The sequence below is a fragment of the Hemitrygon akajei genome, chromosome 5, assembly GCF_048418815.1.
Source record: "Hemitrygon akajei chromosome 5, sHemAka1.3, whole genome shotgun sequence".
Taxonomy (NCBI): Eukaryota; Metazoa; Chordata; class Chondrichthyes; order Myliobatiformes; family Dasyatidae; genus Hemitrygon; species Hemitrygon akajei.
The window spans coordinates 191,511,398-191,534,661 of NC_133128.1; the positions used below are offsets into that span (position 1 = coordinate 191,511,398).

The 23,264-nt window shown below is 40.0% G+C and overlaps 1 protein-coding gene across 2 annotated transcripts in view; it reads right to left on the reverse strand.

Moving 5' to 3' along the window:
* Positions 1-2,386: 2,386 nt before the first annotated feature.
* The window catches only part of insig2 (insulin induced gene 2), a 35,813-nt gene continuing 14,935 nt past the window's right edge, over positions 2,387-23,264 (reverse strand). For both annotated transcript variants that reach the window (XM_073047575.1, XM_073047576.1), the window contains exons 5-6: positions 5,660-5,759; positions 2,387-4,239 (exon numbers count right to left, since the gene is read on the reverse strand). In XM_073047575.1, coding sequence (XP_072903676.1) covers positions 4,198-4,239; positions 5,660-5,759 — 142 coding nt within the window. In that variant the 3' untranslated portion in view covers positions 2,387-4,197. The remainder of the gene's footprint in view (positions 4,240-5,659; positions 5,760-23,264) is intronic.

Here is a 23,264-nt window from a genome sequence, read left to right on the forward strand (position 1 = left end):
GAGAGAAAATATTGAAATCAACTACCACTTTTAAGTACTTCAATGCATCAGTAAATGTGTTGTTGAAATATAGTACTGTGCAAAGATCTTAGGCACCTTAGCTACACATTTGCAAGAAAAAATTTGTGAACCCTTTGCAACTACCTGGCTTTCTGCATTGATTACTTGTAAAATGTGGTCTGATCTTCATGCAAGTCACAAGAATAGACAAGCACAATCTGCCTAAACTAATAAAACACAAACAATTGTACTTCTTCACATCAATACTGAGTACACCGTTTAAACAATCGCAGTCTAGGTTCTAAAGAGTATGTGAACCTTTGTGGTAATGCCTTCTACAAAAGCTACCTGGAGTCAGGTGATCCAATCAATGAAATGAGATTGGAGGTGTGGGTTGCAAAGGTGCCCTGCACTATAAAAAAGACACACAAAGTCAGGTTACGCACAGAGCCTGCTCTCAAGAAAGATCTGTTTATATTCACCATGCCTCAATCAAAACAACTTTTAGAAGAATTGTAGAGACGGATGAAGCCGAGTCATTTCTAAAGACCTGAGTGTTCAACTGCCCACAGCAAGAGAAATTGTCTGCAAATGGGGTAAATTCAGTACTGTTGCTATTCTCCTTGGGGTGGCCATCAAGCAAAGACCACACCAACAATACAACATGCAATGCCGAATGCCGAAGGAGGTGAAAAAGAACCCAGAAGTAACAGCAAAAGACCTGCAGAAATTTCTAAGACTTGCTTAAGTCTCTGTTCATGTGCCCACTAAAGAAAAACAGTGAATGGTGTTCGCAGAAGGACACCACAGAGGAAAACACAGCTCTCAAAAAAAAAATTGGTGTACGTCTCAAGTTCAAAAAAGACCACCTAGATGTTCCACAATGCTTCTGGGGCAATGTTCTGTGGACAGATGAGACAAAAGGTTTTTTTTGGCAGAAATGTTTGGAGGGAAAAGGACACTGCACACCAACACCTCATCCCAACTGTGAAGCATGGTGGAAGGAGCATCATGACTTGGGGCTGCTTTGCTGCTTCAGGGCTTGGACAGTTTGCAATCATTGAGGAAACAATAAATTCAAAATTGTATCAAGCCATTTTACAGGAGAATATCAGGGTAGCAGTCAGTCACCTAAAGCTTAATAGAAGTTCGATGATGCAAGAGGACAATGACCCAAAACACAAGAAAATAAAAATCAACAACAGAATGGTTTAAGAAGAAGAAATTTCCTGCTTTAGCATGGCCATGTCAGAATCCAGACTTTAACCCAACTGAGATGCTGTGGCATGACACGAAGAAGGCAGTTCATGCACGGTATCCTAAAAATATTGATGAAATTAAGACAGTTTTGTATGGAAGAATGGTCTAAAATTCCTCTCACCGTTGTGCAAATTTGATCATTAACTACAGGAAACATTTGGTGGAGGTTATTGCTGCTAAAGGGGGTTCTACCAGTTATCAAATACAAGGATTCACATACTTACTCCAGCCTGGACTATGAATGATTAAACAATCTGTTCAATAAAGACATGAAGAGTTTGTGTTATTAGTTCAGGTAGATTGTTTTTGTCTATTATTATGACTTAGGTGAAGACCAGACCACATGTTATGAGTAATTAATGCAGAAAACCAGGTAATTGCAAAAGGTTCATAAATTTTTTCTTGCAACTCTATATATGTGCCTAAGACTTTTGCACAATTCTTTACTTGTCAACATGAAGCAGAGAGTAAGCCTGTAAATCTGGCAGCAGCCAATGATATTGGGAATGGCATGGATGGAACACTGCAGGACAGGAGCCACTGGAGTGCTGGGTGGCCTTTGGCATGGATGCTGCCTCACCCAACACTGGGTCACCAGGCAAGGTCATTTGATTCAAAACAATTGGTTTATTCTCTGTGCTCTCCCCTCTGCTTTGCCCAGTCATGATTCTCTTCTCCCTGTCCCCTTCCCACTCTCAATCCACAATACAGACCTTATCAGAATCAGGTTTATCACTCACGTCATGAAATTAGTTTTTTTTTGTACCAGCAGTACTGTGCAAAAGTCATAGGCACACCAACTATATATATTTTTTTTTCCAAATTTTAAAATTAGTGCTAGCAGAAGAGAGATAATCTGAACGTATTTGACCAACACTGGCTGATTTTGGCAACACACACACACACAAAATGGTGGAGGCAGCATGTATGGAGAGGAACAGAGTCAACATGTGTTATTCTGGATTTTCAGCATCTCTTGTGTGGCTGACTTTGGTGATGTGGAGGCAAGTTGGATAATAAATGACGATTAAAGATTAGTCTTGATAAGCTTAATAAAACATTAAGGGGAAGACAACAATATTTCTCCAAAAATACATTGCAGCATTAAGAAGAAGAAATTGCACACTTGTAATATAAACTTTTATTGTGAAAAATATGTCATTTTATTTTTAAAGTATCTTACATTTACACTCTAATTTCCATAACCATTATGATACTACACAATGGCTAATAGAATCTCTAGCTCCTTTTGCATACAGGCAAATCAAATTAAAGGAAATAATCATAAACACTACCGGTGCATTGCATGGTTAATATTTCATTTAGATCAAAAATACATATAAAATGTGTCTGTATTTGAAACTCAATCATTCTACTTCAATTGACAAAATTGAAAACCTGCCAGCTTTAATATTTGTGTTAAATAGCACACTGATTTTTTTCCATTTTTCAGCATTTTACTTAGCAAAAGTTGAGGCATAACCTGTTCTAAATATTTTGGAAAGCCACAAACCTGAGCATACCAAGAAAACACAATATTGAACATTGCAGTCAGCTATTTCATTTTAGTTGAAGTTACTAAATGCACTGCATTAATGAGGCTCCATCCACATAACTGCTGACCCAAAAGTCCTATCCACTGACACTTCAAATTTTGGGAATGCCACAAAACAGGTTAAATACATCAGCAAAGAATTAGTGATTTGTTTAGATGTAGCAAAATCCAAGATTTACACATGTACAGTGAGCAGCTGATAATATTAAACAATCCCGTGCATGTTTACATTTGTACATAATCCTACACAATCAGGAAATTTTTGTCTTCCAAAGCTTTCCTTTCGCATATTATTTTCTTAATCACTACCAATTGTGATTAAAAGCTAACAAGGGTTGAGTTGTACAACTGGAGGGAAAAGATTATAAATGAAAGGTTTTGTTTCATTACAGGGCAAGAGACACCCACTTTACCGAAAAATATTCAGGAGCATTCAGAATAAACTAGTCTACAATACCTGAGAGGCCAGAAGTTTTTGTTCCCACTTAAAACTTGATATTTCAGATGAAAAGAACAAAAGCAATTTGTACAATAAATATCTTACTTAAACTGAAACTTCATAAAGGGTGCTTGTTCCAAGTTAATTTTTTTTATTCTAAACAAAATACATATAGTAAACATCATCATTTCAACGCTGGAGGACATCCAAGTTCTGTTTTATGAAATAAAATTTGAAGCATTCAAATTTTTGAAGTATCAATAAATAGGTTATTGCTTTAGAAACATTACATCTATGTCAATATATATTGGTGAAAGCAGCTTCATGCATAAGTAGGTATTTTTTTCTTCTGCTACAAGCAGGACTCTAAAAACTGGGGAGGAGCCAGAAAGTTCAGATAACTATATTCCCTGTAAGGCATGAAATATTATTACATAGTAAACTTCTAAAAATCAAAAATAATAATGTACTTTAATTAAATGTCCTGACAGATGCATGCCAACTAGTGAAATGAGAAAACTAAATAACAAGATAACTAAGTTTTTGTTTTAAGGGTTTGAAAATTTTGCTTACTAAATAACTTCAGGATTCTGCCTAATGAGCATCGTAAATGGGAAAAAAATTCTGTTTTTTGCTCACATCAGGTATTATATTTGTATATGATCACCACACAAATGTATATAAGAACACGTTCTAAAAGTGAGTTTAAGTGTTACACATAGATTAATGGTCTTGTAGATAGATTATTCACACAACAAAATATTTTTTGCACCACCAGCAATCACAGATTGCACTTCATGTAGCAGAATGAGTAAGGAAAAAAAAACTGCAGATTCTGCAATTTTATATTGGAATCCTTATTTACAGCTTTTTACATCCATTTGGCATATCATCTTGATTTCCAGCTGTCAAATTGAAGCCTTCAAATTTCCACACTATTACATCAATCTTGATGAGGTTTCTCTGGAATAACTTTACACTCGTACTGCAATTAAAAAGTGGTAATAGTTTACAAGTTTTGGTACATTCAGTGTACTGATTTATGAAGAGTTCAATGTGTGTTCAATCAAAATCTACTTTATAACTTCAACTGCGATGTAAAACAAATAATAAGAAAATTGGATGTTAAAGTTGTACCTACCAGAGATTTGCAAAACATGGATTTTACCTAAACAGAGGTTTCTAACCTCAGTTCCATGGACCTCTTGGTTAATGGTAAGACTCTGTGGTGTGAAAAATAAGTTGGGAACTTCTAATTTAACATCAAGAATTCAAGAACTGGACTGTTTGTATCTCCATTGCATTTATTTGTCCTTGCATTTCCATTTTCAAATCTGGTCTATTTTATTCTACAATTGCTCCTAGCTTGCGCAGTAGAATGTGACAACTGAAGCTCCCCACAGATCTGTTCCAGAAACTCAGCTTTTTCTAATTATATTAGGATGAAGTCAGTTAAAAAATGCAGGTTTACTACGCAGCACAGAACATTTCAATTTAGCCCTCAAAGACCCTAAATATGTGGACACCTTGGTTGAAATCTCCATCCCATTGGTATCATCATACACTGTTTCAAAGGAACCTCAAGGAATAGCAGCTCAGTTTTAGACTAATATAACCTAGTGACAGCAACAATATATTCAACAATATCAAAAATAATCTTATTTTCCTTCTAGATTCTTCGAAAAGCAATCTAATGCTCATCAAATCTAACCACAATGACCTTTTATTTGGCATCACTACTGTAATTATACTGTGCCTATGATGCTGCTCCAACTAAGTTTTGCCATTGTACCTATGCATAGAAGTAGAAACATAGAAAACCTACAGCACAATACAGGACCTTTGGCCCACAATGCTGTGACAAACATGTACTTTAGAAATTACTAGGGTTACCCATAGCCCTCTATTTGTCTAAGCTCCATGTACCTATCCAGGAGTCTTTTAAAAGACCCTATTATGTCCGCCTCCACCATCATTGCCGGCAGCCCATTCCACGCACTCACCACTCTCTGTGTAAAAAACTTACCCCTGACATCTCCTCTGTAACTACTTCCAAGCACCTTAAAATTGTGCCCTTTCGTGTTAGCCGTTTTAGCCCTGGGGAAAAAGCCTCTGACTATCCACACAATCAATGTCTCTCATCGTCTTATACACACATGATAATAAGTATGTGCACACGTAACAATAAACATGGCTGACAATTAGCAAAGGTTCTTGTTCCTTAACATTGCTGGACTAAATCCTGGAACTGCAAAAAACCAGGGGCTCCCCAACCTTTTTTTTAATGCCATGGAGCCTTACCATTAACCAAGGAGTCCGTGGACCACAAATTGGGAACCTCTGAACAATTTATTAACATGTTCAAGAAGTCATCATATTGGTAAAAATATATTTGTTTCACTTACCAATGCTAACTGGCGTCCTATATTTCCCATTGTTATTCCACCAGCAAAAAATATACAAGGTAACCAAGACCGAACATAGAGGAAATCTGGAGATGTATATCTGCAGAACAAGATATTATTGGCAAAAACCAAATTGCTGATATACAATTGACTCAAAACTAATGAAAATTATGTAAAGCAGCAATTTCACTACAATAGCTATACCAAATTTATCAGTAAAGACTGAATCCTATATAAAAATAGGTGCTTGGGTTAATTTTTGGGAAGTTTTTCAGAAGAAATTTGAACATTAAAAAAAGATAATGGAAATTTCAAATAAAAACAGAGAAAGAGAAAACACCCATCAGGTCAAACAGCATCTATAAAGAGAAAAACAAAGTTAACAGCTCTGTCAAAGATCCTTTGTCACAACTGGTAAAGACCTGAAACACCAACTCTAGGTTCTCTTTCCTAATAGATATGGTCGGTTCACCAAATTTAACCTAGGCTGACAGTTGAAAACTATTTTCATTGTCAGAAATTCATTCAGCATATAAACAGGCCTTTAGTTCAGTAACTATGATAGTCATCAACTATGTTAATCCCATTTTTAATCAGTTGGGCCACTACCTTCTATACTACAGATTTTTGTGTGTCTGTGTGTCAAATTTTTCCACAGAAGTGGTTTGTCATTGCCATCTTCTGGGCAGTATCTTTATAAAATGGGCAACCCCAGACATAATCAAATATTCTTCAGAGATTGTCTGCCTGGTGTCAGTGATCGCATAACCAGGACTTGTGATATGACCAACCACCACCTTCTTCCATGGCTTCACATTACCCTAATCAAGGGACTAAGCAGGTGCTACACCTTGCCAAAAAGTGACCTGCAGGCTAGTGGAGGGAAGGAGCACCTTACACCTCCTTTAGGAGAAACACATCTCCACCCTGCCATGAACTACTCCATTTATTATTTCAGGCAAGGGTGAAGGTGTTTCACTCAATTGTTAAATTTGTGTTAAATTTTTTGACTGATAACTGCTAATTTGCAAAGTACTCAGATCAAAATAATGGTGATGAATATTGCCATAAAATGTAAAAGCTTGAATTTAACACAACCACTGCAACCAGATTTTAATTTCAAAACAGTTACCGTAGCTCAGCTGCATGCTTAAACGTATGAACATGCAGCCATGATCCCTGGCTTATGTAGCTAGGCATAAAGGGCATTACTGACTACACAAGGAAAACTGTGTCTGCCAACTGTACCAGTGACACCTCCCTCACTGACACTCTAAATAACTTTTATGTACGCTTCAAGACAAGCAACACAATGCTACCCATGAAAGATACACCCCTCCCAGTGTCTATAACTGCAGCAGATGTGAGGACTCTGCAGAGTCAGCCCATTAAAAAAAAGCTTCAAAGCTTCATTTATTATCAAAGTATACAACTTGAAATTCTTCTCCTCCAGGTAGTCATGAAACCAAGAAAGAAAAGTGCACGATTGTCAACCCCTGAAATGCCCCCTCCCTGCACACAAAAAAAACGGAACAGGCACAATGACTCCCAAATCCAATCCCTCTTCCATAACATGGCTTGGCCAGACAACGTCCCAGGCCGAGCACTCAGAGAACCTGCACACCAGCTCAAGGACGCCTTCATAGATATCTTCAATCCTTCATTCAGCCAGGCTGCTGTCCCCACATGCTGCAAATCAGCCATCATCATCCCCAGAGCAAAGAATTTACACTCTCCAAACTAAATGATGACCATCCTATGACACCGACGCTAACCACCATGAAGCACTTTAAATGGCTGGTAATTTAACATGTCAAAAGCTCCATTCCTGCCACGTTGGACACTCACCGACAGAACCAGTCTACGAAAGATGCCGTAGCATCTGTCCCTGATACACATAGAAAACAAGGACACAAGTCAAAATGCTCTTTCTGGATTTCAGTTCAGCATTCAGCACAGCTGTCCCACAGACCATGGTGAACAAAATCCTACTTCTCGATCTAAATATACTTTTGTCAATTGGTCTTGTTAAGCAGCAGACCTCAGACAGTCAGGATGCACAATCGCTCCTCCCTCCCCATAATCAACAGGGGTGCCCTCCAGGGCTATGTGCTGAGCCAATTGCTGCGCACTCTGCTCACACATAACTGTATAGTTAAACAGCTGAGTAATCACATCATCAAGTTCACTGACGCCAAGTGGTGGGAATCATCAACAACAATGAGATGGCCTACAGAGAGGTGGAGGAAGAGCCCAAGGCCTGGTGCTAGGCAAATAACCTCTTCCTGAATGTCAACAAGACAAAGGAGACTGCTATTGACTTCAGAACTTGCACCATTCACACCTCTCTTTACATCGGTGGCACTTGCAAGGTGGAAGTGCCCATCTTGTACAACCTCTCACAGTCCCAGAACACAATCAGGAAAGCTCAATGCCTCTACTTTCTGATGAGTGAGGAGGCTGAAGAGACGTGGACTATGCACGTCTATAATCATGTCATTCTACAAATGTGCAGCAGAAAGCATCCTAGCAAACTGCATCATTGCATTGCATGGAAACTACACTGCAACAGACCGGAAGGCTCTACAACGGGTCGTGGTGCCAGTACCAGCCTAACTGTTATCAAGGAAGGTATATAGAAAGATGCTGGAAAAGGGCCAGTAACATAATGAAGGATCCAACCCAACCAGCTCATGGACTATTTGTCCCACACCCATCAGGGAAGCTACATCAAACCCATGCCAGGACCACCAGACAGAAACAGTTACTTTCCCCAAGCATAAGGCTGAACAGTAACCACCCCCTCCACCACTGCTTTATCATTTTCTGCCTGTCACCTTATGTACAGAAACTCCTGGATCAGGTATCATTTTATGGATATACAATCAATCTATACAAGCTATCTATGTATTTATATTTATTGTGTTTTTTAAAATTACTGTCTTCTCTACCTTAGTGATTTTTTTTGTGCTGCATCAAATACATTTCTTTGTTCTTATTTACACTTATGTACTGAAAATAACATGAAACAACCTTGAGTTTTTACATAAATTAGTAACACATACTGTACTTACCCTGGACATTTTCTGGGGTCTGAGGAAAAAACACTTTACAATTAATATTTCCAGTGCTAAACATAAAATCTCATAGGCAAGACTACATGGATCACAAGATCTGCCCACACCATAATAAATGAAACATTTTGACAAGAAATTTCATTAGCATCATACAAAATTAGCAAAATTTAGTAGGAAGCTAAAGGATTGGAAAGCTTATAAAAACAGAAGGCAACTAAAAAACCATAGGATAGAAAAGATGAAATATAAAGATCAGCTAGCCAATAATATAAAAGAAGATATCAAAGGTTTTTTAAAAAAAGAGTAAAAGAAGCAAGAATAAACATCAGACCACTGGAAAATAATGCTAGAGAGGTAGTAATGGGGAACAAATGGCAGATGAACTAATTAAGTACTTTGCATAAGTCTCAACGTGGAAGACACCAACAATATGCCAGAAATTTGAGTGTCATAAGGCAGAAGTGAATGTAGTTGCAAATACAAAGGAGAAGGTACTTGAGAAGATGAAAGGTCTGAAGGAAGAAAGTCACTGGGACCAAACAGACTACATCCCAAGGTTTTGAAAGAGGTAGTTGAAGGGACTGTGGAGGCATTAGTAGTGAACTTTCAAGAATTACAAGAATCTGAAATGGTACTGGAGTGGAAAATTGGAAATGTCAGTCCACATTTTAAGAAGGGAGATGGGCAAACAACAGACAATTACAGGCCAATTAGCTTGCCTTCAATGCTTGGTAAGTTGTTAAGAGACCAGTATTAAGGATGAGATTGAGGTCTTGGGTTACCTGGTGGACACAATAAGTAAAACTCAGCATGGTTGCCTTGAGTATAAACTTGCCTGAAAATTCTGTTGCAGTATTAGTGGATATTGTTTAATTGAATTTGCACATATGCTGCTGCTAAAAAATGGAAAACACAAGAAAATCTACAGATGCTGGAAATTCAAGCAACACACACAAAATGCTGGTGGAACGCAGCAGGCCGGGCAGCAACTATAGGAACAAGTACAGTCGACATGAAGGGTCTCAACCCGAAACGTTGACTGTACTTCTTCCTATAGATGCTGCCCGGCCTGCTGTGTTCCACCAGCATTTTGTGTGTGTTGCTAAAAATTTGAGTCCATGAGATTACAGAAAACATACTAATGTGGACTGAAGAATGGCTGACTGGCAGAGGGTAAAGAGTGGGAATAAAGGGAGCCTTTTCTAGTTGGCTGCTGATGTTTGGTGGTGTTCTGCACGGGTCAGAGTTGATGGCTTTGTGGTCAAGTTTGTGGATGATACAAAGATTGGTGGAGGGGCAGGCAGTGTTGAGGAAGCAGGGAGTCCGCAAAAGGACTTGTACAGATTAGGAAAATGGGCAGAGTGACAGTTGGAATATTTTGGGAAGTATATGGTCATGCACTATCTTCTAAACAGTAAGTCCTAGTGGAGTATTCCCTCAAGGTTAACTTGCAGTATACAGCAGTACTACAGAAGACAAAAAAACAAAGTTTTATTATTTATTTTCAGAGAACTAGCATATAAATACAAGGATGTAATACTGAGGCTTTACAAGGTATTGGTCAGATTGGATTTGGAGTATTGTGAGCAGTTTTAGGAGAGGGAACAAAGGAGAATTACAAGAATGATCCTGGGAAAGACAGAGTCATTATATGAGGGGTGTTTGATGGTTCTGGGCCTAAATTAGCTGGAGTTTAGAAGAATGGGAGGGTAGGGTGGGGAGGGGATCTCACTGAAATCTACTGTATGTTGAAAAGCCTAGTTAGGAATGGATGTTGAGAGAATGTTTCTAATGGTGGGAGAGCCTAGGAATGGAAGGCACAGCTTCAATTAAGCTGTCTTCCCTTTAGACAAGAGAGGTACAGGAATTTAGCTGGAGTGGTGTATCAATGGATTTCATTGCCACAGACACCTGTGGAGGCCTTAACATTGGCTATATTCAAAGCCAAGACTGATAGGTTATTGATCGGTTAAGGGTGTCAAAGGTTATGGAAGTAGGCAAGAGAAGGCAGGAGAATGAAGATGAGAGGGAAAATATATTGGCCACGATCGAATGGTACAATAGACTCAATAAGGGCCCAATGCCTAACTCTCCTCCCATGTCTTATGACCTTACAATCTTTCTACAGTCTTGCAAGTCCTTCAGGCAATACAGATTAAGTCTGAACTAGACTGTGTTCCATATGATCAAATGTCATATTTATGCCTTTCCACAGAAGTGATTAGAATGCATGAGAATTATGTGTTACAATAAACTAGATAGCTACAATCAAAAATATTTTTCATATTTCAAAGAAATCAAAGTTTGCAACTTTTCTTTCTGCACGCAGGGCAGCTTTATAACATTGTAATTGCTGGTTGAGCAAGCAAGAGTTAAATAGTCAAAATTATTTCATATGTGAACTGTATAGAATCTGGATCCATGCATTCCAGTCGTAATAAACTTTTGTCCACAATGAAAATTACACAAAAGTATCTGGCTGCAAAATGCAGTAAGTCTTTTCTATAAATATTAGCACAACACTCCTTTACTTATTCAGACACCCTAGGCCAAACACTTCTCCCCACTTTTGTTCCCCAATGGAAAGAATTTTTATTGGAAGTGACAGCCAAAGCTTTGAAGTCTCAGTCTCCTGCAGTAGGAAAAAAATCTTCAAAGCTTATAAGCTCTGTTTTTCATTACCAAGGATAATGAAGCAATTAAACCATCTGAAATACCTGCAATAATTAGCTGCACAAGCCATGATAACCAAACATTACTGCACACCCAACAAATTTCACTTTTTATTGTAAAATGCTAACACTATGAAAATGCATGTTTTAATGTTGAGGTGACAGTGCAATTAGCAGGAGATTAAGGAAAATAATTTCATGATGCACAAGACACATACCAATGTACCACTAATGGCAAGGCAGCAAATTCAGATTTTTCCCCCCTTTAAGACTTGGATCACAAATTTGTCACAATGAACAGAAAACACTAAAGTTAATTCTTGCATTTCACTCTTCCATTTGTTTGGGAAAATATAATCAATGAGTTAGCTCAGATATTTAGCTCACTGCTTCTGAAGAACATATTAATGACAAATTCTGTTTCTGTCTTACTATGTTAATGGCTACAAAACCCATCACAAATGCCTTTTTTGATCATTTTTTAATCTCTACTGGTAAATGTGGCCAATACTATCTGTAGATAAAGTACATTTCACTATTTGGAACTTGGGTAAGCTGATTTTAGTTGAATTGAATATTATTTGTAACCACTCATATTCCAGAAAGGCAATCATGTTCCAGATTAAATAATAACTTATTCAACAAAATGTCTAATCATGACTGGACATTAGTGATAACCAATACCTCTATTAAAGTAATATTGGAACTCAATTCATTGGCAATGCTCTGTAATATAAAAACATGTAATTTTAAAAAAATTGACATTTGTTTGCTTTTTTGAGCTAGTGATGGTTAAATTACTATTGTTTTCTAACTGATACTAGTTAAGATGCAGAAAATGGCACAGCAGAGTTGCTACCTCAATTCTAGAGGCCCTGATGCCATCTGTGCGAAGTTTGTACCTTTGCCATGTAATGACACAGGCTTCCTCTGTATGGTATGATTTTAGCCCACATCCCAAAAATGTGTGAATTGGTAGGTTTAAGGCAAAGTTAAGACTGCACCAAGTGGCTGCCTCTTCGAGCTCATCAGCAGAAACAACTTAAATTCCTCTCTTTATTATCTCTTTTTTCCCTTTCCAAGGTGGCTGGTGTTATATCAAGGTCCCTGATCTGCAATGCCACTCAAACTCTTTATTTTCACAGCGATGAGTTCCTGTTCGTGGAGCTCACCGACCGACCGGCCATTTTCGGACACTCTACAGGTGTGGCCCTGTTTGTGGAGCTCACCGACCGACCGGCCATTTTCGGACACTCTACAGGTGTGGCATGGAAGACGCCGGGGTGCCCCGTGGATGACATTACAGGCTGGTGCCACCAACTGAGTTGTCGCGGGATTTCACAGCAGCAGATGCCGCAGAGGTCTCTATGGGAGCAATTGCTTCCTCTCTTTCTCTCGATGGTGGCGGGAGTTTGCTGCTGATTCTCCAGTTGGGGAATCTCAGAATAAAAAGTGATGCACAAACTGTATCATCGTTAACAGTGACTATTAGTCTCCTTTTTTGCTGTAAAACGGGTGACATCTGTTTGACCCTTGTTAGAGAGAGAGCGCTTGCAGCATGTCAAATTGTGCAGTGCACACTAGCTTTTGTTAACTGAAGAGCATAGTCTCTCTTGGGGCTTTGCAGTTGCTTGCTGGGTGGTAGGTGCTGACACTTTTTTGCTGAAATGGGTAGGCGGAGGGGGAAGTTGATGCTTGCTGAGGGAGAGGGGGTTTTGGGGAGTCTAACATTTTTCTGTCATTCATTTTTTTGGGGTTCTTGTGTGTCGTGGACATCTGTGAAGACCAAGGGTTTCAGGTTGCATACTGTATACATTCTCTGATAATGAATGGAACCATTGAACCACTGAACTCTAAATTGCCACTATTGGAAAATGACGAACATTTCAAGAATAAAACAGGTTACTGGTAAAATGGGTGCTTAGGATTTGGTGCAAACTTAGTGGGACCATTGCCTGTTTACATTTGTATTAGTCACTCTGTATTTGTCTTCCCCACAATTTAGTAGTAAAACTAAAATCAGAAACATAAATTTGAATAATTAAATATGATTAGAATGTATTTTAAATGGTCTCTAAAGGGTACTGCTATACAAAGGGAGGAACAGACAGGAAGCCAAACATTCAATTTGTATTTGGGCATAAGCTGTCTGTTACAGCAAAATCATGAACAAAGTTTGACTGATGCAGAAAGGCTACCAGATTAGTTTAGATCAAACATGTTATCTTATAAAGTCTATGTTGCATATTAAAGAATACAAGTGAGACCAGTGCAACAGCAATGCTTTAAGCATAAAGAATCCCTCTGCCAAGGTTCCTTGTGCTGCAGCACATAATTAACACTCAATATTTTCAAAAGAACCTACTTGTACATTCTGTTATGCCAGGTTATTGCAATTGACAAAGTATCAGGACATCCATAAATGTCAGAATGTCATAACAAGTTGTTGATGCTAGACACTGATATAGATGGAGATACACAAATCAAAGATTTAAAAAGAAAGCTGAACTTGTAAAATAATACTGGGGTACTAAACTCTGGCTTTACTTTAGCATGAACATTAGGGATTATTAATAATTAGGTTAACTACTTAGATTGCTAACTTTTTTGTGATCTGTTCTTTTGTATGCTGTTTCAAAAAGATGATTTGTAATTACCATTTGGTTTGCAGGGGAATCTCTGACTTAATTCAATTCAAACAGTCAGGCATTTACCCAATGCAAATTACTTGTTTGCATGTTAATGATAAATTTGTGTTAAACATTTGAATACCTTTTTGATTGATAGGTATTTTTCTGTTGTTATTCCTGTATTCTATATCAATGAGGAATGAGGGAAAAATATAGAAATCGTACAAAATTCCTAGGTAAAGTGCATTGGCCTGAGGTGGACAAACTAACCCTAAGCAATACTGAGTTACTAACAGAACCTTTCCAAGATCCATCCAAGCCACCCGTAATACCCCCTGCCCAACTCTGCCTACATTCCGATGAGTAACCTTTAATACTTCAAGTCTCATTGCTTGGAAACTCACACAAGATAGCAGACACTATCAGCTCCATCATGGGCACTAGCCTCCACAGCATTCAGGACATCAAAGAGCGAATGCTTAAAAAGAAGTCCATCATTAAGAACCCCCATCACCCATGACATGCTCTTTTCTCATTGCTACCATTAGAAAGGAGGCACAGGAGCACAGTGATTCAGGAACAGCTTCCTCCCTTTTGTTATCAGATTTCTGAATGGACATTGAACACATGAACCTCTACTTTTTTTGCTGCTGCAAAAACAACTAATTTCATAACCTATGCAGGTGATATTAAACCTGATTCTGACTAACGAGGGATCCTAACACCCTCTTACTTCACCGTACACCATTCTATAGCATGGAATTAACATGGTATGTCACCAACGCCACTCACAAATTTCTACTGATGTACTCTCAAGAACATTCAAACTGCTGTTTTTTTTTGGGGAGGTGCTACTGCACAGGATCAAATTAAGGTGCAGAAAGTTGTAAAATCATTTAGCTCCCCAGCATCCAGGACATCTTCAAGGAGTGATGCCTCAAAAAGGAGGCATCTATCATTAAGTACCTACACCTTTATCCCTTCTACCAAGATTCAAGTTTATTTGTCACATGTACATCAAAATATACAGTGAAGTGTGCCATTTGTGTAAACAACCAACACACCCAAGGGTATGGTGGGAGCAGCCCACAAGTGTCACACATTCCGGTGCCAACACAGCATGCCAATCATGTTCTGTAGAACACCACAGAACACAACTCCAGCTTCCAGTGGACACTGACCTGGGCCTGCAGACAACAGGCTTCAACCTCCCCTGCAGACTCTCGGAGATTCACAAACTCACCGCTAGCCAATAGGCCTCAAATCTGAACTTCCGATTCACTCTCGGGCCTCAAGATTAATCATTGACCCTAGGATAATCACTGAACATCAGACCTGGAAAATTTGGACTCACTCATGGCAGGACTCAAAACACTGGACTTTGAAATCCGGTCTCATTGTTCCGCTTACCTAGGGATTCATTGGAACTAGTTTCTCCATGTCTGCGTCACCAAAATGCATGACCACACACTTCCCTATTCTGTATTCCATCTGTCACTTATTTGCCCATTTGCCCAAACCATCCAAGTCCTTCTGAGACCACCTGCTTCATCAACACGACCTGCCCATCCACTTATCTTTATACCTGCAAAGACAGTCACAAAACCATCAATTCCATTATCCAGATCATCAACATATAACTGAAAAGAAGCAAACTCAACACTAACAGTACTCCTAGGGAATACCACAGTCACCAGCAGCCAACCAGAAAAGGCCTCTGCCAGGTACCCAATATTCTACCCATGTGAGCTCCTTTCCTGTAACAGCAGTTATTAGAGCACATGGCATTTTGTTAAAGGCCTTCTGAAAATCCAAATAAACAACATCCACTGGCTTTCCTTTGTTTATCCACCCTGTTACTTCCTCAAAGAGTTGTCGCAGATTGTAGCAAATAAGTGGACTGTGGAAAATAAGGTTAGTGAGCTTTCAGGAATATACTCTCAATGGGTACTTTATTAATACCTCCTTTCGCTAATGAAGTGGCCACTAAGTATTTTTATGGTCTTCCGCTGCTGTATAGCCTACCCACTCCAAGGTTTGACATGTTGTGCATTCAGAGATACTTTTCTGCACATTGTTGTAACCCATGGCTATTTAAGCTACTGTTGTCTACTGCCAGCTTGAACCAGTCTGGCCATTCAGCTCTAACCTCTCTCATTAATAAAGTGTTTTCCTCCACAGAACTGTTGTTCACTGGATTTATTTTTTGCACCATTCTCTGTAAACTCTAGAGTCTGTTGTGTGTGAAAATCCCAGGAGATCAGCTGTTTCTGACATACTTAAACCACTGTCCGGAAACAACAATCATCTCAGTCATTTATATCACATTTCTTCCCCATTCTGATTTTTAGTCTGAACAACTGAACCTCTTGACCATGTCTGCATGATCTTATGCAGTAAGTTGTTGCCATATGAATGGCTGATTAGATATTTGCATTATTGAGGTGCACAAGAGTACTTAATAAAGTGGCCACTGAGTGCTTAATTATGCAAAAATATGGATTAGTGTTCAAAATAGAAATGTGTGCAGAAAGTGGTGGGATGAGGCATGAAGTATTCCTCAATTTCAATAAGGACAGAGAAGGGAAGACTGTCAGCAAGGTAGCACTGTTGGTAAGAGGAGTCAAAAGCAAAAGTTATTGGGTAAGAGTTAAGACAGGGTAGAGGGAACATTACACTGATTAGTATATTCTACATGTCACTAATAAAGAGAAGCAAAAGATGTCAGTAAAACCAAAGAGCTGACTATGGACTTCAGAAAGAGTAAGATGAGGGAACACACACCAGTCCTCGGAGGAATCAGAAGTGGAAAGAGTGAACAATTTCAAATTCCTGGGTGACAATGTTTACCCTGGGCCCAACATACTGATGCAGCCATGAAGAAGGCAAGACAGCAACTATATTTCATTTGGGGTTTGAGGAGATTTGGTATGTCACCAACGACACTCACAAATTTCTACAGATGTACTCTCAAGAACATTCAAACTGCTGTTTTTTTTTTGGGGGGGAGGTGCTACTGCACAGGATCAAATTAAGGTGCAGAAAGTTGTAAAATCATTTAGCTCCCCAGCATCCAGGACATCTTCAAGGAGTGATGCCTCAAAAAGGAGGCATCTATCATTAAGTACCCCATCATCCAAGACCTGCCTTGTTCTTATTGCAACCATCAGAAAGAAGGTATAGAAACCTGAAGGCACACTCAATGATTCAAGAACAGCTTCTTCCACTCTGCCATCCGATTTCTGAAAGGACGCTGAACCCATGAACACACACACACAGACACACACATTATATATGACGGGTGAGTCCTGGGCTGGACAATCTGCTCATTTAAGGAAGGTGAAATGTCTCCCACAGCCTTTCCTTTCCAGGTGTAGTGATCACCGCAGGACCACTGCTTGGCTTGTTATGCAGGAGGTCACTTGCATATGGCCTCTCCTAACTACTGTGTCCACAACAACGCCTTCACATGGCACCCGTTCTTACTGAGTTTGCAATGTCTTCGTGCGACCAAGTGTCCAGTCTGGGCTCATCAGCCTTGGCTACTAGTCAGACTAGGAGGACAACTCCGAACATCGGATCAGAAGGTATAGAATCTCTATGGGATGAGTTAAGAAATAGCAAGGGTAAAAGGACCCTAATGGCAGTTGTATACAGGCCTCCAAAGAGTAGCCAGGATGGAGATTACAAATTACAGCAGGAGATAAGAATAGGCATGTCAGAAGTCAATGTCATGGCAATCGTTGGGGATTGGGAAAACCAGGCCAGTACTGTACCTCAAGAGAGAGAATTTTTAGAATGTTTAAGGGATGGCTTTTTAGAACAGCTTGTTGTTGAGCCCACTGGGGGATCGGCTGTGCTGGATTAGGTGTTGTACAATGATCTGGAGGTGATAAAAGAGATTAAGGAACCCTTAGGGAACAGTGATTACAATATGATCGAGTTCACTTTGAAATTTGAGAAGGAGAAACTAAATTCCAATGTGTTGGTATTTCAGTGGAATAAAAGAAATTACAATGGCATGAGAGGGGAACTGGACAAGGTTGATTAGAAAAGGACATTAGCAGGAAGGACAGCAGAGCAGCAATGGCTGGAGTTTCTGCAAAAAATGAGGGAAGTGCAAGACAGATATATTCCAAATAAGAAGAAATTTTCAAATGGAAGAAGGACACCACCGTGGCTGACAAGTAAAGTTAGAGCCAAGGTAAAAGCAAAAGAGAGGGTACACAAGGAAGCCAAAGCTAGTGGGAAGATAGGAGGATTGAGAAGCTTTTAAAATCTTGCAGAAGGTAACTAAGAAGGTCATTAGGAAGGAAAAGATGAATTAGGAAAGGAAGCTGGCGACTAATATCAAAGAAGATACTAATAGTTTTTTTTTAAGTATATAAAGAGTAAAAGAGAGTTGAGGGTAGATATAGGACCAATATAGGAATTCCTGTAGGTGACGCGGCACACAGCAGCAGCGGCCTTTCGGTTCTGATGCTACTTTAATGTAGTTTTTTAATTAAATTTAATTTTAAGGCACAATTAGAGTTTAGGGCAATGGATAACAGAGCGACTAACTACCATCATCAGTTACTGCTACAACACAGAGATTGCACAAAAACAAACCTTCATGAAAATCTGCTGGTCAGATTGCGCGACCTCGGCTTGCTGACGGAATCAGGCCTGCAGTCCTTGGAGTCGCCTGCTGCGGTGGCTGGAGGTGGGGACAGCGTAAGCGGTGTGCGAGGAAGCAGAAGCGAGGCAAGCGGGCAGAAGTCCATGCCAAGAAAAAAGCCATAGCCGGCCAGCCCTCCTGTCCATTTTGCTCTCTAATGTTTGCTTGCTGAGGGAATCGGAACTGCAGTCCTCAGAGTCGCCTGATGCCAGTGGCTGGAGGTGGGAACAGCGTAAGCGGTGTGCGAGGAAACGGAAGCGAGGCAAGCGGGCAGGAGTCTGTACCAGGAAAAAAGCAAGTCCTAGCCGGCCGGCTCTCCCGTCCATTCTGCTCTCCAATAGACATTAAATTGGACTACATCTGTGGCAACGATATACTCAGCGTGAGTACAGAAACGGACAGAATCCCGAACACCGCCATTCAGCTGATTATTTATGTAACAGATCTTCCCCCCAAGCCATCGGACTACCAACCTACTGCCCTCTGCTGTGCCTATTGTCTTGTTTATTATTTGTTGTAATGCCTGCACTGTTCTGTGTACTTTATGCAGTCCTGGGTAGGTCTGCAGTCTAGTGTAGTTCTTATGTTGGTTTACGTAGTTCAGCGTAGTTTTAGTATTGTTCATGTAGCACCATGGTCCTGAAAAACTTTCTCGTTTTTACTGTGTACTGTACCAGTAGTTATGGTCAAAATGACAATAAAAGCAACTTGACTTGACTTGAATAGAAAATAGACGCTGGAGATACTGCAGAGACACAGACGGCAGAGGAACTGAATGCGTATTTGCATCAATCTTCACAGTGGAAGACGTCTGCAGTATACCAGATATTCAAGAGTGTCAGGGAAGTGAAATACATGCAGTGAAAATTAAGACTGAGAAGGTGCTCTGGAAGCTTAATGGTCTGAAGGTGGATAAATCTCCTGGACCTGATGGAATTCACCCTCAGGTTCTGAAGGAAGTGGCTGGAGAGACTGCAGAGGCATTAACAATGATCTTTCATGAATCAATAGATTCCTGCATTGTACTGGATGACTGGAAAATTGCAAATGTTACTCCACTATTTAAGAAGGGCGGGAGGCAGTAGAAGGGACACTATAGACCGATCAGCCTGACATCAGTAGTTGGGAAGGTGATGGAATTGATTGTTAGGGACAAGATTACGGAATATCTGGAGGCATATGACAAGATAGGCCAAAGCCAGCATGGTTTCCTGAAAGGAAAATCCCGCCTGACTAACCTACTGCAATTTTTTGAGGATATTACAAGCAGGGTAGACAAAGGAGATGCAATAGATGTGGTGTACTTGGATTTTCAGAAGTCCTTTGGCAAGATGCCACACAAGGCTGTTTCATAAGTCAAGAGCCCATGGAGTTACAGGGGAGTTACTAGCATGGGTGGAGCATTGGCTGATCGGCAGAAAAAAGTGAGTGGGAATAAAGAGATCCTATTCTGGCTTGCTGCCGGTTACCAGTGGAGTTCCACAGAGGTCGGTGGTGGGACCACTGCTTTTTACGATGTATGTCAGTGATTGGACTATGGGATTAATGGACTTGTGGCTAAATTTGCTGATGATACAAAGATAGGTGGAGGAGCGGGTAGTGTTGAGGAAACAGAACCTGCAGAGAGACTTAGATAGTTTAGGGAATGGGCAAAGACGTGCAATACAATGTTGGAAAGTGTATGGTCATGCACTTTGGTGGAAGAAATGTACGGGCAGGCTATTATTTAGATGGGAAGAAAATTCAAAATGCAGAGATGCAAAGGGACTGTAAGTCCTTGCGCAGGATACCCTAAAGGTTAATCTCCAGGTTGAGTCAGTGACGAAGAAGGCAAATGCAATGCTAGCATTCAGATCTGGAGGCATAGAATATAAGAGCAGGGATGTGATGTTGAGGCTCTATAAGGCACCTATCAGACCACACTTGGAGTATCGTGTGCAGTTTTGGGCTCCTTATTTTAGAAAGGATATACTGACATTGGAGAGGGTTCAGAGAAGATTCACGAGAATGATTCCAGGGTTACCGTATGAGGAACATCTGGCAGCTCTTGGGCTGTATTCCCTGGAGTTCAGGAGAATGAAGGGGGATCTCGTAGGAACATTACAAATGATAAAAGGCTTGAACAGATTAGATATGGCAAGGTTATTTCCCATGGTAGGAGAGTCTAGGCCAAAAGGGCACGACTTCAGGATTGAGATGTGGAGAAATTACTTTAGTCAGAGGGTGGTAGATCTGTGGAACTTGTTGCCGCAAGCGGCTGTGTAGGCCAAGTCATTGGGTGCATTTAAGGCACAGATAGTTAGATTTTTGATTAGCCAGAGCATCAAAAGGTATGGTGAGAAGGCTGGGAGTGAGCATGACTGGAAGAATTGGATCAGCAGAATTGAATGGCAGAGCAGACTCGATGGGCTGAATGGCTTACTTCTGCTCCTATACCTTATGGTCTTATGGAAAATCCTGCCTGTCGAACCTGTTGGAATTCTTTGAGATAAAGTAAGATAGATAAAGAGGATGTAGTGGATGTTGTATGTTTGCACTTTCAGAAGGCCTTTGACAAGGTGCCACACATGAGGCTGCTTACCAAGTTAAGAGCCCTTGGTATTACAGGAAATTTACTGGCATGGTTAGAGCATTAGTTGATTGGTAGGAGGCAGCGAGTGGGAATAAAAGGATCCTTTTCTGGTTGGCTGGTGGTGTTCCTCATGGGTTGCTGTTGGGATCAATTCTTTTTATGCTGTATATAAATGAGTTAGATGGAATAGATGGCTTTGTTGCCAAGCTTGCAGATGATATGAAGATTGGTGGAGGGGCAGGTAGTGTTGAGGAAACAGGTAGGATGCAGAAGGACTTAGAAAGATTAGGAAAATGGGCAAGAAAGTTGCAAATGAAATACAATCTTGGAAAATGCATCGTCATGCATTTTGGTAGAAGAAATAAATATGCAATCTATTTTCCAAACAGGGAGAAAATCCAGGAATCTGAGATGCAGAGGGACTTGGGAGTCCTTGTTCAGAATACCCTGCAGGTTAACTTGCAGACTGAGTCGGTAATGAGGAAGGCAAATGCCATGTTTGCATTCATTTCAAGTGGTCTAGAATACAAGAGCAAGGATGTGATGCTGAGGCTTTATAAGGCACTGGTGAGGCTTCGCCTTGAGTATTGTGAACAGTTTTGGGCCCCTCATCTTTGAAAAGATGTGTTGGCATTGGAGAGGGTCCAGAGGAGGTTCACAAGGATGATTCCAGGAATGAAAGGGTTATCATACAAGGAACATTTGATGGTTCTGGGTCTATACTCGCTGGATTTCAGAAGGATGAGGGGGATCTCATTGAAAACTTTTGAATGTTGAACAGCCTAGACAGAGTAGATGTGGAAAGGATGCTTCCCATGGTGAAAGAGTATAGGACAGGAGGTCACAGCCTCAGGATAGAGGTGCACCCTTTCGAAACAGAGATGCAGAGAAATTTCTTTAGCCAAAGGGTGATAACTTTGTGGAATTTGTTGCTACATGCAGCTGTGGAGGCCAGGTTGTTGGGGGTATTTAAGGCAAGAATTGATAGGTTCTTGATTGAACATGGCATCAAAGGTTACCAGGAAAAGGCCGGGAACTGGGATTGAGGAGGAGATAGGGAAAAAAGGATCAGCCATGACTGAATGGCGGAGCAGACACGATGGGCCAGATGCCTAATTCTGCTCCTAGGTCTTATGATTTTATGGTCTTCATGTTTTTTCTATTATTATGTACTGCATTGTACTGTTGCTGCAACACATTTGTACTGCTGCAAGACAACAATATATGCTGGTGATATTAAACCTGATTCTGAGATAAAGACTGTACCAAAAAAGATTAACAGCCAACACAAATTTGAATCCTAAAGTAACTCCTGCAAATATAGGTGGCAAAATGGTAACTCATGGAGGCATAGAGTCCATTGAGGGTCAACATGGGAACTTGCACATTGTTGCCCCTGCACCTACTTCTGATCATTTTATTTTATCACAAACTCAAGTACTTTTGTGTTCCTTCTATTATAATTCTTAAATTCCAGGGCAATATGTTTCACATTGTAATCCAATATTCACCTAAAGCCAGTTTTGAAATAAATTTTAATCAAATTCTTGGCTAACCGTTTGGTTCAGCAACTACTTTTACATCCACATGAAACAGTGTGGACATAATAAACATTAGAAGTACTTATGAATTCACATTGTTATTGGTCAGAAAAAATGTCACAACAAATATTTAAGTTCTTTCTCCAAATTCAATCATTCTGTGAAGAATTCTGAAAAGTAAAGCAGGTCTCACACTCTGTATACCTATCTGCTGAAGAATGAGCCTTACCTCTACCATGAAAACACTCCCATTTTAAAGAATTTTAATTCTTAACCAGAGTCCAAGAATTAAAATAATAGCTTAAGTGTTACATTTAAATGAAAGGTTCCTTTAGAACAGAGGTTCCCAACCATTTTTATGCCAAGGACCTCTACCATCAACCAAGGGGTCAGTGGACTCCAGGTTGGTAAATCCTGCTTTAGAAAATGTATAGCAACAATCCAAGTCACCTA